Raw genomic sequence first — 27,057 nt, 5'->3', positions numbered from 1 at the left:
CATCTTGCCATGTTACCTAGGCTGGTCTTAAACTCATGGACTCAAGCGATCTGCCCACCTAGGCCTCCCAAAGTGTTGAGATGACAGGCGTGAGCCACCGCAGCCAACTGGCAGGTACTTTAAATGAGAGATGAGGATCAGGTGAACAACAGTGGAGAGTGGTGGGAATGGTTTAGGTCCCCTCACCAGACAGTTGCCTGAGTGTGAACCCATTGATTCCAGATCTCAGTTTTCAAGAGAAGCCAGAACATCAGTTTTTTTTAAAATAAACTTTATTTTTTGAAATAGTTTTAGTTTTAGTTTTCAGAAAAGATAGGACAGAGGGTTTCCATATAATCCAGTTTCCTCTATTATTAAGGTTTTATATTAATATGGTGCATTCATTACAATTAACAAATCAGTATTGATACATTCTTATTAACTACAATCTATAACTTTTCAGACCTCCTTAGTGTTTACCTAATGTCCTATTTCTCTTCCAGGACCCTGGCCAGTGTACCACATTACATTGAGTTGTTAGGTCTCCTTAAGTTCCTCTTGACTGTAACAGTTTCTTAGATTTTCCTTATGTTTAATGAGCTTGATAATTCTAAGGAGTACTTGTCAGATATTTTGTAGAATAGCCTTCTTGGAATTTGTCTTATATTTTTCACATAATTAGATGGGGGTTATGGGTTGGGGGGATGAAGACCCCAGAGATAAAGTGCCGCTCTAATCACATCGTATCAAGAGTACCTACTATCATCTGACTTACACTCTTGATGTTGGTCTTCATCACCTGGGTGAGGTAGTATTTGTCAGTTTTCTCCACTGTAAAGTTACTCTTTTGTCCTCTCTTTCCATAGTATCCTCTTTGGAAGGAAGTCGCTACATGCAGCCCACACTGAGAGTGGGGATTTATGCTCCCCCTTTTTGAGGAGTATCTATAGAAATTATCTGATATGGCTGGGCGCGGTGGCTCACACCTGTAATCCCAACATTTTGGGAGGCCAAGGTGGGTGGATCACCTGAGGTCAGGAGTTTGAGACCAGCCTGACCAACATGGAGAAACCCCGTCTCTACTAAAAATACAAAATTAGCCAGGCATAGTGGCACATGCCTGTAATCCCAGCTACTCGGGAGGTGAGGCAGGAGAATTACTCGAACCCAGGAGGCAGAGGTTGCAGTGAGCCAAGATGGCGCCATTGCACTCCAACCACCTGGGCAACAAGAGCAAGACACTGTCTCCAAAAAAAAAAAAAAAGAAAGAAAAGAAAAGAAAAGAAATTATCTGATGTTCTTCTGCACAAGAGATTTGTCTAGTCGCTCCTATTTATTTAAAACAAGTCTGTAAGGACTCATGGATATTCACTTTATACTTTGGGTTATATTTCACTACTACTTGGTTGGTCAAATTGTTCCATCTTGGCCCATGGAAGCTCTTTCATTTTGCTCCTTGTCTCTGACATACTCCCATTCCTGATTTGTTTTTTTCATTTGTTTTGAATGTTTCCTTACTTTCTGGAGCTACAAGGTACTCCAGGCCCATCTTGTATATTTCCTGCCTCAGTCCTAGAAATCAGCCATTTCTCCACAGATCCTTGGTTGCACTGATTGTAGAATGGTATTGGAAACTAAGATCTGGGCACTAGATATGTTCATTGCTACTGGAGTGTTGTTGCATCTAGGTCCTCTCAGCTGACAGAGCAAGGAAATATATGTGTGTATACAAACCCATGTATACAGACACATGAATAAATATTTCCATATGTAATCATCTATATTAAACTAAACATGTGGTCATACTAATATATTCAACTCTGGTGCATTACCACATGGATCATTCTAGCCTCTTCCCCTTATGTGTAAACTGCCACTACAACAGTTGGAAACCTGACTCCCACTATCTGCCATTCATTTACTTGTTTGATTCCGTATACACATGTGGCGGTATAGGGCTGTTAACCTATACTCCTGTGGAAAACAACTTTATCAGCCAGAGTCCAATGCCTGTGTACAGTTAGTTTCTTTGCCTTTAGTTTACAGACTCCACTCATTTTCAAAGTGACTTAGGTCAGCACTTTTTTTCTCACCACGTTCAGTGAGTTGGTTTCATACATTTGTAATATAGTTTTGTCACATTCTACATTCCATCCTCGGATTCCCCCAACCTCCTAAATTATTTCTAAAAATATTTGCAAACATGAAGCTTCTGTTGTAAAGTTCAGAAAACATGAAGTTCTGTTGTAATTTTGACTAATGCATAGTGTCATGCATCCACAATTCTAGTTTCATATAGACTAGTTTTATTGCCCTAAAAAACTCCATGTGTTTCAGCTATTCCATACCTCCCTGCCCCAAAACTTTGTGGCTGTTGATCTTTTTATAAAGTCTCTATACTTTTGGCTTTTCCAGAAAGTCATATAATTGAAATCATATAGTATATAGCTTTTCCAGACTGACTCCTGTCGCTTAGCAATATTTATTTACGTTTCATTCATGTCTTTTGTGTTTTGATAGCTTATTTCATTTTATTTCTGAATAACACATTTCATTGTATGGATATATCACAGTTTGCTTATCCATTCACAGACTGAAGGACATCTTTGTTGTTTAAATTTTGGGGGTTATGAATTAAGTTGCCATAAACATTTTGTATGGACAGTTTTCAAATCAGTTGGGTATTTATCACTGGATTATAGAGTGAGACTATGTTTAGCTTTGTAAGAAATTGCCAAACTGTCTTTCAAAGTGGTTGTAATATTCTGTATTCTCTTCAAGATACAAGTTTTTAAAATTTTAAGTCACACAAATAACTGCTGGTACCAAATTCCAGTTATCTAAAAATCAAACAACCAACCACCAAAAAAATGCATCAGGGAAGTGTGTTTTGCCCACGGGCAGGCAGTTAATAACCATTCCAGATGTTAGACCAATGTTTCCCAACAGAACTTTTGTGCTGATGGAAATGCTGTATATCTGCTTTGCCCAACTCAGTAGCAAATTACAATATTTCAAGTGGCTATTAAGCATTTGAAATGTGGCTAGCAAGACTGAAGATTGAATTTTAAAATTTCAAATTATTTTAATTATGTTTAAATTTACTCACAGGTGGCTAATGCCCACCATATTAGATGGCACAGTTCTAGGTCATTGTAAGAATTTTGGGTTTACTTGAGTGAGATGAGAAGTTGAGGATGATTTTGAGAAAGGCAGTGGAATGATCTGACTTACTTTTCTTATTTTAAGAAATGATAAAGTCTTGCTCTGTTGCCCAGGCTAGAGGGCAGTGGCTAGCCTTGAACTCCTGGGCTCAAGCAACCCTCCTGCCTCGGCCTCCCAAGTAGCTGGGACTACAGGTGTGCATGACTGCACCTGGCTGACTTACATTTTTAAAGTATCACTTTAGGCTGGGTGCAGTGGCTCACACCTGTAATCCCAGCACTTTGGGAGGCCGAGGCAGCCAGATCACCTGAGGTCAGGAGTTTGAGACCAGCCTGGCCAACATGGCGAAACCCCATCTCTACTAAAAATACAAGAATTAGCTGGGCGTGGTGGCACACACGTGTAGTCCCAGCTACTCAGGAGGCTGAGGCAGGAAAATCGCTTGAACCCAGGAGGTGGAGGTTGCAGTGAGCCAAGATCATGCCACTGCACTCCAGCCTGGGCGACAGAGCGAGGCTCTGTCTCAAAAAGATAAAATAAAATAAAAATAAAGTATCGCCTTAGATGCTGTGTTAGGAATAGACTGAAGGAGTCACGGGTAGGAGCAGAGAGACTTGTTGGAAGGCTATTGCAATAATCTAGAAAAGAGATGATAGTGGCTTGGACCAGGGTGATGGTAGTGGGCATGGAGAGAAGTCATGAGATTCTTGACTTTTCTGAAGTTAGGGCCTGTCTATGCAAGGTAAATATTTGTCAGATACTCACTGTATTTGTGACAAAGGCCATGGAATTAAAAAATCTTGCTGTTTGCAGCCTCATTTTTCTTATTCCATCTTTCATTTTCTTTAAGCCACTGAGTATGGTAATAGTAAGATTTCAGCCCTCCTGCTCTAGAGGTACCATGTCAAAACCTGATTGGGTTTCTGAGTGGTTTCCTTTCTCTTATTTTCAGGAGAATGAGTCTGTGCCTTACCCTCAAGCTGCCACTACAAGTGTAGGGCTGGAATAAAGATGCACATTTTTAGTTCTTAATTTTAAAATTATTTTTTATGCATCCACTTTTTAGGTTCCATAAAAATAATTACTGCCATGGTCATGGGTCATATATGAGTAAGTGGGAGAGAAGGGCCTGGCTGGTTTCTACTTGGGATCATATGTCAGCCTTATTGGAATTCTGTAACCAGCACTGGTCCAATAGAAATATAATGTGAGTTACCCGGCCAGGTGTGGTGGCTCACGCCTGTAATCCCAGCACTGTGGGAGGCAGAGGCAGGTGGATCACCGAAGGTCAGGAGTTTGAGACCAGCCTGGCCAACATGGAGAAACACTATCTCTACTAAAAATACAAAATTAGCCTGGCCTGGTGGCAAATGTCTGTAACCCCGGCTACTCGGGAGGCTGAGGCAGGAGAATTGCTCGAACCCAGGAGGCGGAGGTTGCAGTGAGCCAAGATTGAGCCATTGCACTCCAGCCTGGGCAACAAGAGTGAAACTCCGTCTCAAAAAAGAAAGAAAGAAAGAAAGAAATATGAGTCACCTATGTAATTTAAAATTTTCTGATAGGCACATTAAAAAGAGTAAAAGGAAACAGATGGAATTAATTTTAATAATATATTTTATTTAATTCAATATATCCAAAATATTATCATTTCAACATGTAATCAATATAAAAAATTATCAGCGAGATATTTTACATTCTCTTTTCTTTGAAATTTGGAATGTATTTTACACCTACAACACATCTCAATCCAAACTAGCCACGTTCAAGTGCTCATTCGCAACAGGTGACTGGTGGCTACTGCATTAGGTGACACAGCTGTAAGCATTTGTCAAGTTCAGATTTGGTGGCGGTAGGGTTGAGGAATTTAATTCCCGTTGTAATTGATATCACAGACACTATTGTGGAATGAATCAAGATAATATTGTATGATGTGAGCAGTGGCTAGTCTTGTAAAACAAATGAAAAATAAAAATACATCTCAGCTCTACCAAACTTAGACTGGAGCTGTCGGTCTGTGATATGTCTAGTAATGTCTCCAGAATATATACTGAAATAAATTCCTCCTTAAGAAAATCAAATTGTCCTCTTTTCCCCCTTTGGGCCACCAGGAAAGCTTAATTTGAAATAAAGTGCTGGGATGGGACTTGCCCTAAAGGAGGCTTTAGTAATCTCATCAACCCTGAACTGGCGGCTCACCTGCCTTAACTGTGTTTCCTGGATCTTTCAGCTAAGGCGGGTCTTTGGAAATTGCCTGCCACCCTTCCCACCAAAGTACTATCTGGCAATGACCACAGCTATGGCTGATGAGAGGAGGGACCAACTGGAACAATATTTGCAAAATGGTATGTATTTGCAGGGTTTTTTAAAAAACAGATTTATTGCAATGTAAGCTATATGCCACAAAATTCACCTGCTAAAGTGTACAATTCTTTTACAATATATTTATGTAATTAATTGTGCGACCATTACCATAATCTAATTTTAGAATATTGTCACTACCCCCAAAAGAAACCTCATACCCATTGGCAATCACTTCCTCTTTCCCTTCCCCACCACGCCCTGGCAACTACCACTATAATTTTTATCTCTAAAGATTTGCCTATTCTGGACATTTCATATATAAGGGATTGTATAATATGTGTTCTTTGTATTTGGTTTTAAAAATACCTTTTTTTTTTTTTTTTTTTTAAGAGATGAAGTCTGGCTGGGCATGGTGGCTCACACCTGTAATCTCAGCACTTTGGGAAGCTGAGGCAGGAGGATCACTTGAGGCCAGGAGTTCAAGACCAGCCTGAGCAACATAGAGAGATCCTGTCTCTAAACAAAATTTTAAAAATTAGCCAGGTATGATGGTGCATGCCTATAATCCCAGCTACTCAGGAAGCTGAGGTGTGAGGATAGCTTGAGCACAGGAAGCTGAGGCTGCAGTGAGCTGTGATTGCACCACCGTACTCCAGCCTGGGTGACACAGCAAGACAGTGACTCTAAAAAAGATAAAAATAAATAAATAAATAAAAGAGATGAGGTCTCACTATGTTGCCCAGGCTGGTCTCAAATTTCTTGGCTCAAGTGATCCTCCTGCCTCAGCTTCCTAAAGTGTTAGAATTACAGGTACGAGCCACCACACCCAGCCTAAATGTCTCAGCAGTTATATGTTTGCTGATTTTATTTTTTGAGACAGGATCTTTCCCTGTTGATGAGGCTGGAGTACAGTGGCACAATCATGGCTAACCATAGCCTTGGTCTCTTGGGGGTCAAGCAATCCTCCCACCACAGCTTCCTGAGAAGCTGGGACTATATGTGCAACGCACCATGCCTGGCCAATTAAAAAAAAATTTTTTTTATAGAGGTGGGGTCTCACTATATTGCCCAGGCTGGTCTCAAACTCCTGGCCTCAAGCAATCCTCCCATGTCAGCCTCCCAAAGTGCTGGGATTATAGATATGAGCCACTGCACCCAATATTTAATTTTTTTTATTTTTTATTTTTTTTAGACAGAGTCTTTCTCTGTCGCCCAGGCTGGAGTGCAGTGGTGTGACCTTGGCTCACTGCAACCTCTGCCTACCAGGTTCAAGCGATTCTCCTGCCTCAGCCTCTCTAGTAGCTGGGATTACAGGTGCTTGCCACCATGCTCAGCTAATTTTTGTGTGTTTTTAGTAGAGATGGGGTTTCACCATGTTGGCCAGGCTGGTCTCAAGCTCCTGATCTCAAATGATCTGCCCACTTCAGCTTCCCAAAGTACTGGGATTACAGGGGTGAGCCACCATGCCTGGCCTACTTTATGTTTAGAGTCACACTTGGGTGCTGTATTTTGGCTTTGATTGGGAGGTTAAAAAAAAGTTTCTGGATTAGGAATGAACAAAAGGATGAGATGAACCACTTACAGGAAAGCTCTTGAGAGATATCAGAGGTCTTTATTAGCAGTGCCAGAGCTTGTGCCTCCATGTTAGTCCTTACCAGGAAACCATGCTAAGGCACCAAGGACATTCAGCTGTGTCCCCTGTGAGGCTTACAGTACAGCAGCTTGCCCTTCACCTGGGTCCTAGAAATGCTGTGTACAGCAAAACTGTTGTTGGCAAGATTAGGCTCTCACGGAAAATAGGATGTTGAGGGGGAATGGCAAAACTGGCACTTAAAGACTTAAAGTTTTTAAAATTGGAAAAGTGTGTACACATAATATTTTTTAAAATATAAACTACCTAAAAGAATATACAATGAAAGGTAAGTTCCCTTTCCACCCCAGGCTGTTTGTATATTCCCTAGCAGCAATTTGCGTGTATATAGATCCGTTTTTGCTCAACACAAATTGAACTTTACTATACATACTTTTCTGTAGCTGATTTTCAGAGCTTTTTATTCTGAAAGTTTGGTTTATAGAAAAGTTGCAAACATAATGCTCAGCATTTCTGCATACACCACCCAGATTTCCCAGATGTTTACATTTTACATTTGTCTTATCATTCTTTTTTCCTTGTGTGTGTATGTGTATATATGAATCTCTCTATATCTCTTTTTTAGACTCACTTGAATGTTACACACCTCAGCCATCTTATTTTAAGATACTTTGTGACTTTGGGAGGCTGAGGTGGGCAGATCATCTGAGGCCAGGAGTTCAAGACCAGCCCGGCCTACATGGCAAAACCCTGTCTCTACTAAACATACAAAAAATTAGCTGACCATGGTGGCACGTGCCTGCAATCGCAGCAAATTGGGAGGCTAAGGCCGGAGAATCACTTGAACCTGGGAGGGGGAGGCTGCAGTGAGCCAAGATCACACCATTGCACTCCAGCCTGGGCAGTGAGAGTGAAACTCCATCTCAAAAAAATAAAAAATAAATAAAATACTTTGTGTATTTCCTAAGATCACAGAGACTGTCTTATAGAACCACAGTATAGTTAGCAAAATCAGGAAACAACATTGATACAATAATGTTCAATATATCAAAACCAGGAAACAACATTGATACAATAATTTATCTAGAGACCTTATTCAAACTTCACCAACAATTAGGCTCGGCATGGTAGCTCATGCCTGCAATTCCAGCACTTTGGGAGGTTAAGGCAGGAGGATCCCTTGAGCCCAGGAGTTCAAGGCCAGCCTGGGCAATATAACAAGACCCCATCTGTACCCAAAAATAAAAAATAAATAAAAATTAGCTGGGTGTAGTGGCACGTGCCTGCACCTACTTGGAAGGCTGAGGTGGGAGGATTGCTTGAGCCCAGGAGTTTCAGGCTGCAGTAAGCTCTGATCTTGCCACTGCACTCCATGCTGGGCAACAGAGAAAGACCCTGTCTCAAAAAATAAAGTCAGCAAACATAAAACTGCTGAGACATTTAGGCTGGGCGTGGTGGCTCACACCTGTAATCCCAACACTTTGGGAAGCTGAGGCAAGAGGATCACTTGAGCCCAGGAATTTGAGACCAACCTGAGCAATATAGATCTCTTTATTTTTTTTAGTCAGTGTCTTGCTGTGTCACCCAGGCTGGAGTGCAGTGGTGCAATCACTGCTCACTGCAGTCTCGACCTCCTGAGCTGTGATTTGAGCAACTGCACTCCAGCTTGGGTGACAGATGGAGACCCTGTATCTAAAAATAAATAAATAAAACATCGCCAACTATTATACTAATGTCCTTTGTAGCTCAAGAAAAAAGGTTTTTCTCCTGTATGTTGACTTTTTTCTCTTAAAAAATATATGTCTTAGAAGTCATTCTACATCAGCAGTCATAGATTTATCTCATTATTTTTCATGGCTGCAAATTTTTCTTAAACATAGTAAGTAAAAATTCTAGAAGCCATCTATTTCCCATTAATTTTTTTTTTGTCATGGGACCATACTTGTTTTTAGACCTGCTGAATGAGCTCTTTCAAAGTTCAAGTTCAAAATGTAATATCTTTTGAATTTTCACTCTCCCTTAGTTTGTTTTCTCATGTCTTAGCAAAATGTTCCTTTAATACCTGGCCTTTTTACAGATGATCACCGTGCTTAAGGGTTCGCTTTTCCAGGCCTGGTCTTTATTCAATTATCAGGATGACCTGTGTACCGTCTTTGACAAGGTCCAGTAGGAAGACAGTACAGCTTAGCCTCATGACTCAGAGCACAGGTTCTCGAATCAGACCCAGTGTCAAACCCCACTTTAGCTCCTCACCAGCTGTGTGACCTTGGGCAAGATACCTACCTTCTCTGAGCCTCAGCTTCTTTATCTGTGAAATAGAAATAATATTTACCTCCGAGTTTGTCATGAAGGTTAGATAAGCTAAAATATACAAAGTTTTTAGCCTACTACTGGTACTTAATAGTCACGCAGTAAATACCAGTTGGGTGAACACCTTTTTCAGCAGCTTTCCTCATTCCCAAGAATTTATGCTAATGAATATAGTTATTAGTAGTTTGACTATATGCCCCATTGCAGAAAATAATGCAAGGGCTTCCCCTCCTCCACTCCGGGAATTACCCCTCAGAAAAGACAGAATGCTTTTTATAAATAGTTTCTCATGTTGCAGGGACTTTCTCTCTTTGTTTATTTTGGAAAACATGAGTCTTTTGGGAAAGGCACAGCCTGCAATGAAGTCAGTGATAGTTTTGAAGGCTGGTAGAGGATGTTTGATAAAATTAGTAAAACAGGCTGGGTGTGGCGGCACACTCCTGTAATCCCAGCAACTTGAGAGACTGAGGCAGGAGAATTGCTTGAACCTGGGAGGTGGAGGTTGCAGTGAGGTGAAATCACGCCATTGCACCCCAGCCTGGGTGACAGAGCAAGACTCCATCTCAAAAAAAAAAAAAAAAAAAAAAAAGTAAAACAGCAATGAAAACAGAAGGAAGAAAGAAATTTGGCAGCATTTAGTAAGTATGTAAGTGTAGCTGAAGCACAGGATATAGGAGAGGATCTGTGGCAAGGGGGCGTGAACCAGGAGGAACCAGGCTGGGCCATACCTTGTGGGTTTGCAGTTCTCATGGGGGTGTGTCTGCCCCATCTGCTCTGCCCATATCTCCTGGCTATTTGTGTCAGGAGCTTTAAAACTAAGGGTAAAAATATTTTTGTTAAGTATAGAAGAATGAAATATTTTAAATCTCTCTGACTGCCTTATCATTGCTTTTTTTTGGTAACATCTTGAGAACTCCTATCATTCAAAGGGGTGTTCTCGGGTGCGGTGGCCCACACCTGTAATCCCAGCATTTTGGGAGGCCAAGGCAGGCAGATCACCTGAGGTTGGGCATTTGAGACCAGCCTGGCCAACATGGTGAAACCCCATCTCTACTAAAAATACAAAAATTAGCTGGGCATGGTGGTGGGTGCCTGTAATCCCAGCTACTTCGGAGGCTGAGGCAAGAGAATCGCCTTAACCCAGGAGACGGACATTGCAGTGAGCCGAGCTCACGCCACTACACTCCAGCCTGGGCGACTGGGCGAGACTCCAAAGAGGTGCTCTCAGTTGATGTTTCTTGGTTGAATTAAATTTTCAAATTACCCTGTGTCTTGCTAGGCTGGGAGTCTAGATGCAGGTTTTAAGATCTTTCTGATTCTTCATATAAACTTCATTATCATCCTGGTAGGGCAGCAAAATGGATGTTGGGTAGTATGGGTATGTATAAATAAAGTGAGATGCCTGGGAACACTGTCACCCTGGATGGGTGTCATGGGTTCCTGTTGTTAAGGCTGCCTATAGGAGGCAAGCTTTGGGGGTTTTCCTGTATTTGAGAGGTTTCAACATTCATCACTTCAGGGAGGAGACAGAGCACTGGCAAGGCATGGAGGGATCTCTGGAGGACATAGCAATTAATAGGCAAGGCCCAGCCCAGCCCATGCTAACCTGGCTCACCGTCCATGTTTTTCAGTAACCATGGACCCAAACGTGTTGAGAAGTGATGTCTTCGTTGAGTTTTTAAAACTGGCGCAGCTGGTAAGCTTGCTCTTCTTTAATGGGGCCATCATTCCTCTGCAGGACACTCTTCATGAACCAAGTGTGCAGGTACACACACATGTGTGCACTGGTCACAGCCCCACAGAGCCTGGACTTGGACAAAATATATTCATTTCAAGTCAATTGGGGGATGGTTCCTATTTTGTTCTTTTGGAGGTTTAGATTTTAGATGGAAAATGAAGTGTGTCACTTGACCTTTGGCTCATTTTATTAAGTAGATCCCTTTTTCTGTAGCCTAAGAATCATACATCTCAAAACAGGACATGAAGAAGAGGACCTTCGAGTATAGTACAAGAACTACAGCCTTTATCACTAAGGGTTCCCATAACATGTCTGTGACCCTGCTTCTGTAGCTGAGATTTCCAAATGGGCCACAGTGAAGACATCAGGAAAGCAGGCCATGCTGGCTATTCCTTGTATATTCTCTACCCCTACCTTTATTGTAAATGAATCATGGAGAACATTCAACATGAACAGAATGACATACAGCAACTCCCTTTCCTTTGTTGGTCTAAAGAGTCATGGGTCACCTGCTCCCTAGGCTGAAACTGCTAAGTACGTTTGCTTAGCACAACACTCATTCTAATGACACGTAAGGAAACATCGTTATGCCCGTATGTATGAGCTCGGCTGGAAAAGCTCTGAGAGAATTTAAGTTCCGCAGTAATATGATACTAGTTAACTGGATCCTTAGCCAGGGGAGGAATGATCAGGTTTGCAAAAACGAGAACACATTTCGTTCATTCATTTGCTCATTTATAAAATAAAATCCCACTGGGTTCTCAGAACAAATCTCATGTAAACAGGGGTTCAAATGTGGTGGAATATTTACTGGCCCAGTCAACCTGAGAAATGGCCCTAGAGCCTTCTGTTCTGTAGTGGTTCATATTTTCACAATTGCTTGATGGTTTATATATACACACACTTTCCTATTCTTTGAAAAGTTTGCTGTGGAAGTGGTGATGATAGTAAAATTCAAATAGCCAAGTGTATACAATGAAAAGTAACTTTTCTTCCCTTATGATCCCCCTCCTCAGTGACAACTGTTGTGTATAGTCTAATAGTTTATAGTGCTCTTTTGCTACACATTTCTGCACATATATAAGCATGCATATATACACATATATACATACATGCACACATATATATACATATATACGTACATGCACACATATATATACACATACATGCACACACACAACCATGTGTCACTTAAAAATGTGGATTCGTTATGATAAATGCATCATTAGGCGATTTTGTCATTGTGTGAACACCATAGAGTGTACTTACACAAACCTAGATGGTAGAGCCTACTGCCCCTAGGCTACAAACCTGTATACTATGTTACTGTACTGCATACTGTAGACAATTGAAACACCTTGGTATTTGTGTATCTAAACATAAAAAAGGCACAGTAAAAATATGGTACTATCATTTTGTGGGACTACTGCCATATGTGCAGTTTGCTGTTGACCAAAATGTCATTAAGGGGTACATGACTACACACACACACACACACACACACACACACACACACCCATTTTATTTTACAAACAAGCGCATACTCAACACATTTTTTCAACTTGCTTTTTTTAAAAAAATTTATTATTATTATACTTTAAGTTTTAGGGTACATGTGCACAATGTGCAGGTTTGTTACATATGTAGACATGTGCCATGTTGGTGTGCTGCACCCATTAACTCGTCATTTAGCATTAGGTATATCTCCTAATGCTATCCCTCCCCCTTCCCCCCACCCCACAACAGTCCCCAGTGTGTGATGTTCCCCTTCCTGTGTCCATGTATTCTCATTGTTCAATTCCCACCTATGAGTGAGAACATGCGGTGTTTGGTTTTTTGTCCTTGTGATAGTTTGCTCAGAATGATGGTTTCCAGCTTCATCCATGTCCCTACAAAGGACGTGAACTCATCATTTTTTATGGCTGCATAGTATTCCATGGTGTATATGTACCACATTTTCTTAATCCAGTCTATCATTGTTGGATATTTGGGTTGGTTCCAAGTCTTTGCTATTGTGAATAGTGCCGCAATAAACATACGTGTGCATGTGTCTTTATAGCAGCATGATTTATAATCCTTTGGGTATATCCCCAGTAATTGGATGGCTGGGTCAAACGGTATTTCTAGTTCTAGATCCCTGAGGAATCGCCACACCAACTTCCACAATGGTTGAACTAGTTTACAGTCCCACCAACAGTGTAAAAGTGTTCCTATTTTTCCACATCCCCTCCAGCACCTGCTGTTTCCTGACTTTTTAATGATCGCCATTCTAACTGGTGTGAGATGGTATCTCATTGTGGTTTTGATTTGCATTTCTCTGATGGCCAGGGATGATGAGCATTTTTTCATGTGTTTTTTGGCTGCATAAATGTCTTTTTTGAGAAGTATCTGTTTATATCCTTTGCCCTCTTTTTGATGGGGTTGTTTGTTTTTTTCTTGTAAATTTGTTTGAGTTCATTGTAGATTCTGGATATTAGCCCTTGCTTTTTAATGCCCGGGTGCTGTGGCTCATGTCTGTAATCCCAGCACTTTGGGAGGCTGAGGTGGGCGGATCACCTGAAGTCAGGAGTTTGAGACCAGCCTGGCCAATGTGGTGAAACCCCATCTCTACAAAAATAAAAATTTAGCCGGTCGTGGTTGTGCATGCCTGCAATCCCAGCTACTTGGGAGGCTGAGGCAGAATTGCTTGAACCCAGGAGGTGGAGGTTACAGTGAGCTGAGATCATGCCACTGCAATCCAGACTAGGTGACAGAGCAAAACTCTGTCTCGAAAAAAAAAAATTTTTTTAATTGACGTTGCTTTTTTAGACCTATGTCTTGCAGATCATTCTATATCTGCACATATAATCATAAGTTGACTTTAGTTCAGTCGTCTTTTTGGGGTGCATTCTGGGTTTTGCTTTCCATCATTCATGGGATCATTCAATGTTGTTAAGCTTTGTTTTGTATCTCTTTTTTTGTTTGTTTTTGAGACGGAGTTTTGCTCTTGTTGCCCAGGCTACAGTGCAATGGCATGATCTTGGCTCACCACAACTTCCACCTCCCAGTTTCAAGTGGTTCTATTGCCTCAGCTTCCCAAGTAGCTGGGATTAAAGGCATGTGGCACCACGCCTGGCTAATTTTTGTATTTTTAGTAGAGACAGGATTTTACCATGTTGGTCAGGCTGGTCTTGAACTCCTGACCTTGTGATCTTCCCGCCTCGGCCTCCCAAAGTGCTGGGATTACAGACGTGAGCCACTGCGCCCAGCCAGTTTTGTGTATCTTATTTTCCTGATAATTTGAAAGGTTTTATACCTGATTTCATTTCCTTAATATTTTGCCTTTGTGACTTCATACAAAAGCCTTATACCTCTAGCTGTGTTTTTCAGTGCCTCTTTTTACTTTTTCTAACGCGATTTTCACTTTTGTAATGGCTTTATTTTCCTCTTCCATTTCTTCCGTGAACTTTACCAGCTCACTTTTATATTCTTTTGTTATCTTATTTCTTGAGGCTTTTATCTATTCTTTGAGGTCTTCATTCAGAAACACCTTGTTTTTATTAACACATCCATCATTTTCATCTGCTTAATGATGTAATTCTTTTGGTATATGTTATTTGCCTTTCATTGGTCATGTTTCTTTCCTCCTTTCTTGCAGGATTTTTGCATAGATCCCTTACTAGTTATCTTTAAGTCATCAGTCAACTTTGAAACGGGCTGCTGTTGTGAGCTAGCTGTTTGCTGACACATAGTACTGGGGAGGGGGCCTGAGTTGAATTCATCGAATCTGTTGTATTTCCAGTTCTTGTTTCTTGTTTCTGAGCACTTTCTTATGAACATGCTATCCTAAGGCCTAAGCAGACTGTCTAGCAGCAAAGCTTTAAACCCCAGCTCCTCATATCATGATCTAGCCTTCTAAATATTTTGTTTGACTAAGATCAGCAGCCCCTGACCTGGTCTAGGGGTTAAGAGTTCAGGCTAAGTAGTGAGACGGCCTTAGTTCAAATTTTGGCTGCCCTACTTTTGATTTATATGACTTGGGTCAATTTACTTAGGCTTTTTGTACCTCAGTTTCCCCATCTGTAAAATGGGGAGAAGAGCTCCTGTCTCTTGGGGTTGCTTTGAGGATTAAATTAACTGATACCCTTAAAGCATATCATCTGGCACAATGTTAATAGATATGAGGTAGTCACTACCTTCACCTCCTGGGTTCAAGCGATTCTCCTGTCTCAGCCTCCTGAGTTGCTGGGACTACAGGCGCATGCCACCACACCCAGCTAATTTTTGTATTTTAGTAGAGACGGGGTTTCTCCATGTTGGTCAGGCTGGTCTTGAACTCCTGACCTCAGGTGATCTACCCAGCTCGGCCTCCCAAACTGCTGGGATGATAGGTGTGAGCTACCATGCCTGGCCAAGACATAGGTTTTAAAAAGCAAAATCTTAATGCCAGTCCCTTTTCTTTCCCCAGCCATGCTGAGAGATTGCTTTTTGCAAAGATGGAGTGTCTGTACATCTCTTCAGCATCCCCTGCCACTAGGTGGTATCCAGTGGGGCCCGGAGTAGCGCTCTCAGACAGGCTGAGCACCATGTGATTAACTGCTTTGAGGCAGCTTATGCATTGCTTGAGTTCTGCAGCACTTTGAGACCTCTAATTCCCTCCTTCCTGACCAGGTTCAATTTTCACTGCACTTGGCAGCCCTTCTGAAAACCTCAGGCTCAGGGCTATTTGTAAGTTTCTTCAAGGATGCTTTCCTTTTCATTGTTTTCTGTTTGCTTCTAAAAAGAGGGCAGGACAGAGGTAACAGTCACTTCCCAAAACCTTAACACTTTTCAAAATATGTGCTCTTTTTGAGTTGAATTGAGTTGAATTTAACAACTGGAGAAATCTTTTAATTTTTCAAGGAGATCGGTGTGCTTTGTTGCTATTCTGCTCTGAGGCAGAGGAATGTCTAATAGCCATGGTGCGCATCCAAGAAAATCCATATGTGGACTCACCAGGCTCTAAACCTCCATCACATGCAATGATGGGCCACTGTCATTTCTCTACAAGGGAAATGGAAAACATTCTTAAGAATGTTCCTCTGCCTCAGAGCAGAATAGCAACAAAGCACGTATTTTAAAACGTTAAGGCAGCCCATGGTATTGGAGGATTTTGAGGTTTCTTTAAAATGAATGTATTTTTGTTAGTTTTCTAGTATCAATTGCATTTTTTCATTCCTGCTGCATTATAGATCAGTATGGCGGCTGGGCCAAACGTGGTGGCTCACACCCGTAATCCCAGAACTTTGGGGGGCTGAGGTGGGAGAATTACTTGAGGCCAGGAGTTGAAGACCAGCCTGGGCAACATAGTGAGACTCTGTCTCTACAAAAAATAATAATAAGAGATATTTAGATGGGGGTAGTGGCACGTGTCTATAGCCCCCGCTACTCTGGAGGCTGAAGCAGGAGGATTGCTTGAGCCCAGAGCTTTGAGGCTATGGTGAGCTATGATCAGCCCACTGTACTCCAGCCTGGGCAACAGAGCAAGACCCTGACTTAAAAAAAAAAAAAAAAGGATAGCAGCTCATTTAATGTTTTGTTTTTTTATACAAGCCAATTCTACCAGGTTGACTTTTCCCCCCAATTGGTTTTTGTATTGCTTTTACATTTCATTAATTTTGTGAATAATACATTAAAACATTCTAGTAAAATTCAAATATCACAAATAGAGCCAAATTGTTGTTTGATTTCCACTCTAAACTTGTTTGATCTGTTTTGTGCTTGCTTTGATCTCATCACACCAAGATATTTTGATGCCATCAATTCTCCTCTTTATTATATTGCTCTAAAATGTTTGTTTACTTACCAAAGCAAAATGTGCTTATAGTTAGAAAAATGAAATAGACATCATGGATGGAATAAAAGTTAAAAATCTAAAAATAGCAGTAAAATAGTGATTAAAAGGATTATAACACTCCCCTGTCCTCCAGAGGCAATGACTTTCAAATCTTACAGCTTTCTCTTCAGATATTTAAAAATATGGAGGTTAATTATATACATATATGACTATCTCTTATTCTTCATTTTATTTTTTTCTAGATACAGGATCTCACTATGTTGCCCAGGACTCCATCTCCTGGGCTCAAGTGATCCTTCCTCTTCAGCTTCCCCAGGAGCTGGGATTACAGGTATATGCCATAGCACTCAGCTATTATTCTTCAATTTTTAAACCCTATCCACTGACTGTGATGGATGTGAGGATTTCAGCTTTCTTGTGTCACTTCTTCTATTCTTCCTTTCTCCCCTAACTTTAATTTTAAAAAATTAAGTCCTGAGTCAACACCTTCCTCTTTCCTCCCCCGATCCCCCCACCTCCCCGCCAACTGCAATTAAAACTGAATCACTTAAAAGAAAAAAAATATGCTTAGTTGTCTCAAAACATATGACTAAACTCCTTCCGTACCTATAGCAGCCCTGAAGACAGAATTTTCCCCATAGTCAAGCACATCAGGTTCTTTCCCTTCGAGATGATCTACCCAAAGTCTCTGACTTTGTTGCTCTTGATGACAGAGACTTGAATAAGTTTGCCTGCTGGTGAGTAGGAGCCGGTAGAGAAGGAGAAGTGGAAGATGGGAGTGTGAAGGAGGGGCCTTGATTATCAGTGGCTCCAAGTCCTCCTGGAAGGAGAATTGCACAAGGTCTGGGATCAGGTGGAGGAAGGGCACCTTTTAAATTGGGTGTAGGACAAAGAAAGATAGAGCAAGGCTACAGGCAGGGTCCAAGGCTGGACAGTGAGGGGAAGCAGAGTAAGTTCCCATCTTGCTGTTTTCTCTGTGACTAATAGGAAGTGAGGTTAGCTGGTGGGAAGGAGGGAGGAGGAGAGTGTGGCTGGAGTCCTGGGGAAAGTGGATGAGGTTGAAGATGAATGTGAGTCAGAATTCCACTGGGTGAGGGAACTGTTTGGATTTCTGTTCTCCCCCAAATCCCATGTTGAATTGTAGTTCCCAGTGTTGGAGGTGGAGCCTGGTGGGAGGTGATTGGATCATGGGTGGTTTCTCATGAATGGTTTAGCACCCTCCCCTTGTTGCTGTTCTCATGATGGTGAGTGAGTTCTCATGAGATCTGGTTGTTTAAAAGTGTGTGGCACCTCCACCCACCCTTGCTCCTGCTCCAGCCATGTAAGACATGCCTGCTTGCCCTTCACATTCCACCATGATTGTAAGCTTCCTGAGGCCTTCCCAGAAGCTGAGTAGATGCCAGCATCATGCTTCTGTACAGCTTGCAGAACTGTGAGCCAATTAAACCTCTTTTCTTTATAAAAATTACCGAGTCTCAGGTATTTCTTTATAGCAATGTGAAAACAGAGAAATACAAACCAGTAGGGTGTGATAGAAGGTGGAAGGAAGGTGAGTGCAGCTACCAACTGATTTGTCCATCCTGGCCAATGGCAGCAGGTTGGGTGGTGCTTTAACCTCTTGCCTCCCTTGATGTGCAGGTTCTCTGAGAGGAGGTTACCTCAGCCAAAACCAGTACTGCGACATCAAAACAGAACATTGGAGGCTTTAGCCTTAATATTCTCTTGTTACATATCTGTAGGATAAGTATGCAGTCGTGGGCTAGAGAGGGAAGTTCATGTATCAACACTCCATTTTTAAATGCCCCCATTTAATTTATTTTTATTTATATTTATTTATTTATTTACTTATTTATTTTTTGAGAGGGAATCTTGCTCTGTCACCCAGGCTGGAGTGCAGTGGTGCAATCTCAGTTCACTGCAACCTCCGCCTCCTGGGTTCAAGTGATTCTCCTGCCTCAGCCTCCTAAGTAGCTGAGATTACAGGCATGTGCCACCACGCCCAGCTAATTTCTGTATTTTAGTAGAGACAGCGTTTCACCATGTTGGCCAGGCTGGTCTCGAACTCCTGACCTCAAATGACCCACCTACCTCAGCTGGGTCCCAAAGTGCTGGGATTCCAGGCGTGAGCCACCGCACCTGGAAAATGCCCCATTGCGGACGCTACTATGCTAGTTCTTTTTCTCTTCTCACTTGGATTATTTTGAGAAATATGGAACCAAGATTATTAAATGTCTACTTGTACAGGGCACTCTTCAAGATAAACTCACCACATAATCCTGCTCTGAAGGAGCTTATCTTCTAGGCAGCCATCTAACATGGCTTTAAACTAATTAAGCGTAAAAAAAAAGCCAACAACATTCTACAAATAAGCATTTAGAGTGGGGAAGGTAGAACTCAACTACTTCCAATTAGTCAGGTTATTTTCATTGCAAAGGCCAAAATCACAAAACAGAAATTTGTTTATTTAACTAAGAAGTCGTGGAAGGTTGGCTGCCTCCCACTTCTCACCTCTACCCCAAACCCTGCTCTCCTCTACATTGACTTTATTCTCACAGAGCTTCCCTCCATTTGCTTCAAGATTAGCAGCCCCAGCTGAAGGCGAGGACCCTGCCCTTCCTTCCTTCTTCCGAGGGAGTGAGAATTGCACTGAGCATCGAAACCTGGAGGACGTGCCAGACAGGAGGAGGAAAGGAAGTAAGGGGCAGTGGGCCACCAATTCCTCTCATCCTGACCAATGGCAAAGAGTCGGGTGACCTATGATTAATGTTAGGATGTTGGAGGGTTTTAAGCAAGAAAGGGACATTTTTAGGTTTGCATTTAAAAAACATATCTCAGGCTGTGTGAGGACCACTTGGTAGGGGAGGAGAATGGAAGCAAGGAGACTTGTAAGGAGCCCATTGAAGTGGGGAGTCTAGGGCGGAGGGGATGTTAGCTGGGTCTAAGGTGCTGGTGGTAAGATGGAGATGGACTCAAGAGATCATTTAAGATGGGAAATGTGGAGGTCTCAGAACTTGACTGGATATGAGTGTTGAAAAGACTTTTCTGAATCTTTCTTTGACTCCGTTATTTCTTACCTGTTGCCAGTAAGTCAAATATTAACTCTCTTCTACATGGAGAGAGGCAGCTTAACACATGGTAGCTTAGAGCTAGGGCAGCCATATAGCTTATCCAAACTGGGATGCTTTTGAGAGTGAAAAGAGTGCTGCAGTTATCACACTGGGGTGCCAGGCTTCTGGGCCAGCTGGGAGAGATGTTTACCCTATTTAGAACCTACAGTCACATGGAGCTGGCCTTGAGTTTTGCCTCTGCCACCAACTAGCAGTGTGTCCTTGGATAAGTTATTTTTTGGTTTTTGTTTTTTTGAGATGGAGTCTTGCTCTGTTGCCCAGGCTGGAGTGCAGTGGTGCAATCTCAGCTTACTGCAACCTCCACCTCCCGGGTTCAAGCAATTCTCCTGACTCAGCCTCTCAAGTAGCTGGGATTACAGGTATCCACCCCCATGCCTGGCTAATTTTTTTAAAAATGTATTTTCCTTTTTTATTTTCCTTTTAGTAGAGATAGGGTTTCACCATGTTGGCCAAGCTGGTCTCAAACTCCTGACCTCAGGTGATCTGCCGACCTCAGGTGATCCGCCCACCTCAGCCTCCCAAAGTGCTGGGATTACAGGCATGAGCCACCATGCTCGGCCTGGGCAAGTTATTTAACCTTTGTGAACCTGTACTTCATCTGAAAAAATAATGGGATTAGTAAGTGTATATGCCTCATGGAGTTGTTATGAGAATTAAGTGAGCTGCTATATGTGAAACAATGAGCCCAATGATCAGGATCACAATCTAATAAAATATTTGTATACAATAAATATATAGATATTTTATCCATAAATGATGTGCTATATACACAGCTTCTTATGTATGTAGATACAACACACAAATATATTGCTTTTTTTGGACTAATCCTTTGAATGTAGAAGAGAGCAGATTTTCTCTTCTAAAGAACTTAGATTCAGAATCATAGAAATTTAGTAATTGTAAGCATGTGGTGGGGAGGAATTAAAATGTAAAGTCAAAACTTGCCCTTTGATAATGAAATGACGAAAAATAAGCCTGTTGCTAATGTGATCAGCCTTTTGGGGTCACCGAGCAATGTGATTGAGTTGCTGGGGCTCCCCAGGTCCCTGTGAAGACTGCAGCATCTGTTGTGTCTGAAAGGTCAGGGGGCCTGAGGAAAGGGGAGCTGTTGCTCATGGTGGGGACAGGGTCTCATCTGGTCAGCTGACCTGAGCCCCAACTTTGTGGTCCCCCAGTAATCTCCTGATTGGTCATTTGGATCTTCCCTTTTACATCCTGACACCTGGAAGATGATGGGATCAATTGTACCCCAAACCTCAGCATCACGCAATAAACCCGTGTAACAAAACTGCAAGTGTACCCCTTGAATCTAAAATAAAAGTTGAAATTATTTTAAACATGATACAGAATGTGTGCAATGGGTATCAGATTTTTGCAACACAAATTCAGGTGTATACCATAAATGTATTAGTCTAAAAAAAAAGGAGGTTACTTCCCCGCCACTCCCACCTGCACTGTGTGACTAGTATTCTGGCTTACATAGCAGTCTCCAAACACAGAAGATGATGTGACTCCTTTCTCCATTTTCCTGAGGATGTTACATGGCCAGTACCATTCTGAATGCCTAGGAGAGAAGTTAATTTATTATATACTGTGGATGCCTTGGGGCATTAGAGTTTAATCCTCTCAGGGAATCTGGGATGAGAAAGGCTGTGACCTCAATCAGCCAGAGATGAAGCAGGTCTGTGGACTGACAGCATCGCCTTTAGGAGATGCCAAGGAACAATCCACCCCCAGATCGCTGTTCTGCAAGGCCCCATGTGAGCAGCCGCTGGCCTCTCTGGACCCTGCTTCCTCCTGGGGTCCTCCCTCTCCCTATAGCAGCTGGAGTAACAATTCAGCCTGTGCTTCCCTGAACTCTGATGGCCTAACAATGTCTCCAACTCCATCCCAAGAATGTCACAGGTCCCCAGATTTGTTCCTGCTTCTAGCACACATCCTTCCCCTTGCAGGATGCTTATGCTTAAGCCTGCAGAGTTGTGTCCAGCTGGAGCTGCTCCTTCAGCTGGAAACTCACTCACTAGATGGCAACTCACTTCCCTTCACTGGCCTCACAGTTTGTGCAGCTCAGATTTTTGCTATAGCAAAATCATAAATTACTGCATATTTAGTGTGGCATAATACAAAACCAATTTGATCTTTGTCCCCAGTTCCTGGCACAGAGTTCCTAGGAATTTCCTTAGTGTTAGGACTGCCTTTTGTTATCCATAACAAGCACCCTTCAGCATTGCCTGAGTTTATGCTGATGAGATGATTCTTGGCTGGGGGACTCCGAGATAGTATCAGGATGCGGACTGGTCACCTGAAAGACCACGGCATGATTAGAGGATTGGGACTTTCAGCCCCCACCCCACAACCCTCGGCCTCTTGGGAAGGGGGAGTGGCTGGAGATTGAGTTTCGTCACCAGTGGCCAATGATTTAATCAATTATGCCTGTGTCGTAGACCTCCATAAGAAACCCCTAAGCAATGGGGTTTGAGGAGCTTCCATAACGGCACCTCCAAAAACAACCCCCCTAAGCAATGGGGTTTGAAGAGCTTCCAGGTTGGCGAGCACATGGCGGTGCTGGGAGGGTGGGGCACCCAAACAGAGCATGGAAACCCCACCCACACCTTGCTCTGTGCATCTCCTCCGTTTGGCTGTTTCTGAGTTGTAGCTTTTATAATAAGCCAGTAATAGTAAGTACCCGATTTTCCTTCACTTTGTGAGTTGTTCTAGCAAACTATCAAACCTGAGAGGGGGTCATGGAAACCAGAATTTGTAGTCAGCTGGGCAGAAATGTGGGTAACTTGGGCCCCATATTTGCTACTGGCATGTGAAGGGGGTAGTCTTGTGGAGCTGAGCCCTTAAACTTGTGGGATCTGATGCCAACTCCAAGCAAAGCATGTCATAATTGAATTGAATTGTTGGACAGCCATTGTGATGTTCAAGAATTGGAGAATTGGTTGCTACATGGAAACACCTTCCCCCTACCCCCACCCACAATTAGTGTCAGAAAAAATCAGGGATATGGGCTTTAGGGATGCTTGGAAATACTGAAAACTGGGCAAGTTAATTATGAGACTGTTAAGGATGCAGACTTTATCAAAAGCTGTTTTCTCCAATATAGATACTCAGTTGTTTACTTGGAAGTTCTTTAAGCTTCATGTTACTCCTTTGCCTTGCCTCCACTATACCCCACAATACAACGCTTCCAGTCTCTGCACTTGTCTCTTGGGAACTTTGGGTACCATATGCTAGAAGAGCACCAAAAAAGGAAGCTGTGGATTGTTCGCTTGCTGCAATGGTGCAGCTTTAAAAAATGGTGTGGAGGCCGGGCGCGGTGGCTCAGGCCCGTAATCCCAACACTTTGGGAGGCCAAGGAGGGTGGATCACCTGAGGTCAGGAGTTTGAGACCAGCCTGGCCAACACAGTAAAACCCCGTCTCTACTAAAAATACAAAAAATTAGCTGGACGTGGTGGTGGGTGCCTGTAATCCCAGCTACTCGGGAGGCTGAGGAAGGAGAATCACTTGAACCCGGGAGGCAGAGGTTGCAGTGAGCCAAGATCACGCCACTGCACTCCAGCCTGGGCAACAGAGTGAGACTCCGCCTCCAAAAAAAAAAAAAAAAAAGGTGTGGAAATTTATTTTGCTTTTCTTTTGCTTATAGAATACATTTGACATCGCCACCAAGAAAGCTTATCTGGACATATTGCTGCCCAATGAACAGAGTATTAGAATCGAAATTATAACATCAGACACTGCTGAAAGAGTCCTAGAGGTAAGCTTTGTTTAAACTCCAGCTCCAGAGCTGAATCTAGGGATGGTTCTGTTTGGAAAGCAGAGAGTGGGATACGGTTACCTTCCCGGAGCTTCTGGCCTGTTGTTTTACTCTGTGGATGATTATCTGCAGAGGTACTGGCATTTCCTGGGAGAACAACCAAGGAAGCTGAGATACAGCCAATCCTCCAGGGCCTCTTTGATTTCACCCTCCCTGGGGGCACCAATTTTCCAGAGATCTCTTGGAAGGCTGCTGTCACTTCCTTGGAACTTAGCCAGGGATGTGGCCTGGAAATATGTAAAATGCTTTATTATTGGATGTCCCATCGTTGGGAGCAGGAAGGAAAGTGGGGCTTGGCAGAGTCTGAAACAGGTCATACCTAGGTGTGCAGGTGACAGGGGAGTTCTTGAAGTTTCCTATTCTCCCACAGGGAAAATTCTTGAAACCAGTGCTCCATCAGGGCTAATTCTGGGTGCAGAGAGCCCAGACATGAGTTGTAGTCCACTGTCTGAGGACTAATAGGACAAGACCCAGAAGGCTTCGTCCTTCTTCAGCAGCTCTGCCTCCCAGACCCCTTTTCCATCTGCTGAGGGGGCTGCAGAGGGGACACTGTCTTCTCACACCCACATCCTGCTGCCTGGGGGCAAGCTCCCAGGCCCTTTTCCTCTGGAAGGTTTTAGCTCTAATCCTCCAGAGAAACATACAAGAGAAAATACAAAGTTATAAACATGAAGAAGAGTCAGAAAGTTTCTAGGACCTTTCAAAGGACAGAACGTTCTTGTGCTTGGGTTATGGCGTCTGACCCTTTCTGAGCTGAGAAACGGAAGCACTCCCATTTTGGCTGCTAGCTCTTCGGGCCTGCCTTGACTTAACCTATTCCTGTATCTCCAGTCTCTCTTATATTCATCGTCTCTCCGTTTCCTCCTCTCGATCCTACATCTTGACCTTAGCTCCAGCCCTCATTGTTTCCCAGCTAGATCTCTACAGCTGCCCCTAAACTAGTCTCCCTGCTTCCAGTCTTGCTAATCTTCTGTGTTGATTTCCAGCATAGTCTTTCTAAAAAGTATCAAAGGCCCTTGATGCTTGAGGGAGTTTGTACCCCAAACACAAAAACCTCAATTGCTCAGGATCTAGAATGGGAGACAGACTCATAAATGAAGGAGGAGTAGGAAGGCAGTGATAGAGTGGGAGCCACAGACTGCATGTGTCTGGGGCCAGGCAGGTAGCTCTGGGGTACAGCTGCAGGATCAGATATAGAACAGGAGAGAGCACCTGCCTTCCCCAAAGACATCATCATTGACTTCTTTTTTTACACACTGCGCTTGCTGACCAAACTAGACATGCCTGCAGCTGAAGGCAGTGGTGGTGGTGATAGTTTGGGGTCTCCTATCTTCTGGGTTTAGGATGAGTCCTGGATTCAAATTACAGTCATGTGCCACATAATAATGACGTTTCGGTCAACATTGGACTGCATATACAATGGTGGTCCCATAAGTTTATGATACAATATTTTACTGTACTTTCTCTATGTCTAGATATGTTTTGGCCAGGCACTGTGGCTCACGCCTGTAATCCCAGCACTTTGGGAGGCCAAGGTGGGCGGATCACGAGGTCAGGAGATGGAGACCATTCTGGCTAACACAGTGAAACCACATCTCTACCGAAAAATACAAAAAAAAAAAATTAGCCGGGCGTGGTGGCGGGTGCCTGTAGTCCCAGCTACACAGGAGACTGAGGCAGGAGAATGGCGTGAACCCGGGAGGCGGAGCTTGCAGTGAGCCGAGATCGTGCCACTGCACTCCAGCCTGGGCGACAGAGCAAGACTCCGTCTCCAAAAATAATAATAATAATAACAATAGATATGTTTAGATACACCAATACTTACCAGCATGTTACAGTTGCCTAGAGTATTTAGTGCAGTAACATGCCTACTATACTACTATAAACCTGGGCTAATAGGCTTGTAGCCTGGGAACAGCGGGCCATACCATCTAGCCTAGGTGTATAGCAGGCAATACCATTTAGATTTGTGTAAGTTCACTTCGCAGTGTTCACACAACAACAAAATCGCCTAACGATGCATTTCTCAGAATGTATTCCTGTCATTAAGCAAAACACAGCTGTACAGTGTTGCTGTGTAAGGGCTGTGTGAATTTGGGTAAGTTACTTTACAGACAATGTCTAAGTAAATAATTATAGAAATAGTTCACGTTCCCGAGACAATGGCAGTTGTGTTTATTTATCATTATTGGTATTGGTATTGATCTTGATATTGGAGGGAGTGCTGAATACGTACTGAGTAGGGCAGTATCTCCAGGGTTCTGTGGTACCATCTGTTTTGTCCATTTCCCTTGAAACTAATCGCATACATTTGATGAAGTACATTTGCAGTCAGAAAAATGTGCTTCCTCTCTTCCAATTATGTTGGCTTGTGAGAAATTCAGACCCAAGACGTTGACATCATCAGATCAGGTAAGTTTAACTGGAGGTTCTACCCTAGAAGTGGTAGTTTCCATAATAGGTGAAGTGGTCACTTGGTCAGCCACAGGTGTGAATTTCCTTCCAGGAGCTGGGAAATTCTCTAGCTTGCATAAAACCATAATTTAAGTTTTATAATTAAAAATCACCTTCTGCATCTTCTCCAGCATGCTTGCTGCCATTCTCACTTTGCTTCCCCAGGTTTGCCTCACCCACAGCCTGCCTTTTACTTTTCAATGGTCTCTTTTTTTGTTGTTTTGAAATGGAGTTTCACTCTTGTTGCGTAGGCTGGAATGCAATGGTACAATCTTGGCTCACTGCAACCTCTGCCTCCCAGGTTCAAGTGATTCTCCTTCCTCAGCTCCCGAGTAGCTGGGATTACAAGCACGTGCCACCATACCCAGCTAATTTTTGTATTTTTTTTTAAGTAGAGATGGGGTTTCACTACGTTGGCCAGGCTGGTTTTGAACTCCTGACCTTAGGTGATCAACCCGCCTCGGCCTTCCAAAGTGCTGGGATTACAGGCATGAGCCACCGTGCCGGGCCTCAATGGCCTCTTTAAGGGCCAGCAGCAAGCTAAAATCTAGGACTACTGTGGTGCTAGTGATGGCGTTCGTGTTTTGAATAATCATTAACATTTGCTAAGAGGAAAAATATTATTACGTATTTTTTTGCTGATGCTCACTCCTCTCAAAAGCAGGTGTTTATATTTATGTCTTTATGAATGTGAAAGGCTTCTTCATTCTCCTTTTGCCCCCATGCCTTTCCTCTGTCTGCCTTGGCATGTAAGC

The 27,057-nt window shown here is 42.7% G+C and overlaps 1 protein-coding gene across 2 annotated transcripts in view; it reads left to right on the top strand.

The window, feature by feature from the left end:
• Positions 1 to 27,057, top strand: part of SNX31 (sorting nexin 31) — a 76,779-nt gene that overhangs the window by 8,305 nt on the left and 41,417 nt on the right. The window contains exons 3-5 of one of the 2 annotated variants that reach the window (XM_004047380.5): positions 5,372 to 5,486; positions 10,978 to 11,042; positions 23,678 to 23,788. In XM_004047380.5, the coding sequence (XP_004047428.5) occupies positions 5,372 to 5,486; positions 10,978 to 11,042; positions 23,678 to 23,788 (291 nt within the window). Of the gene's footprint in view, positions 1 to 5,371; positions 5,487 to 10,977; positions 11,043 to 22,999; positions 23,074 to 23,677; positions 23,789 to 27,057 lie in introns of those variants that run through there. The other variant, XM_063709001.1, reaches the window with a different exon arrangement.

Source organism: Gorilla gorilla, chromosome 7 (assembly GCF_029281585.2).
Source record: "Gorilla gorilla gorilla isolate KB3781 chromosome 7, NHGRI_mGorGor1-v2.1_pri, whole genome shotgun sequence".
Lineage (NCBI taxonomy): Eukaryota > Metazoa > Chordata > Mammalia > Primates > Hominidae > Gorilla > Gorilla gorilla.
This window is presented reverse-complemented; position numbering and strand designations above follow the sequence as displayed.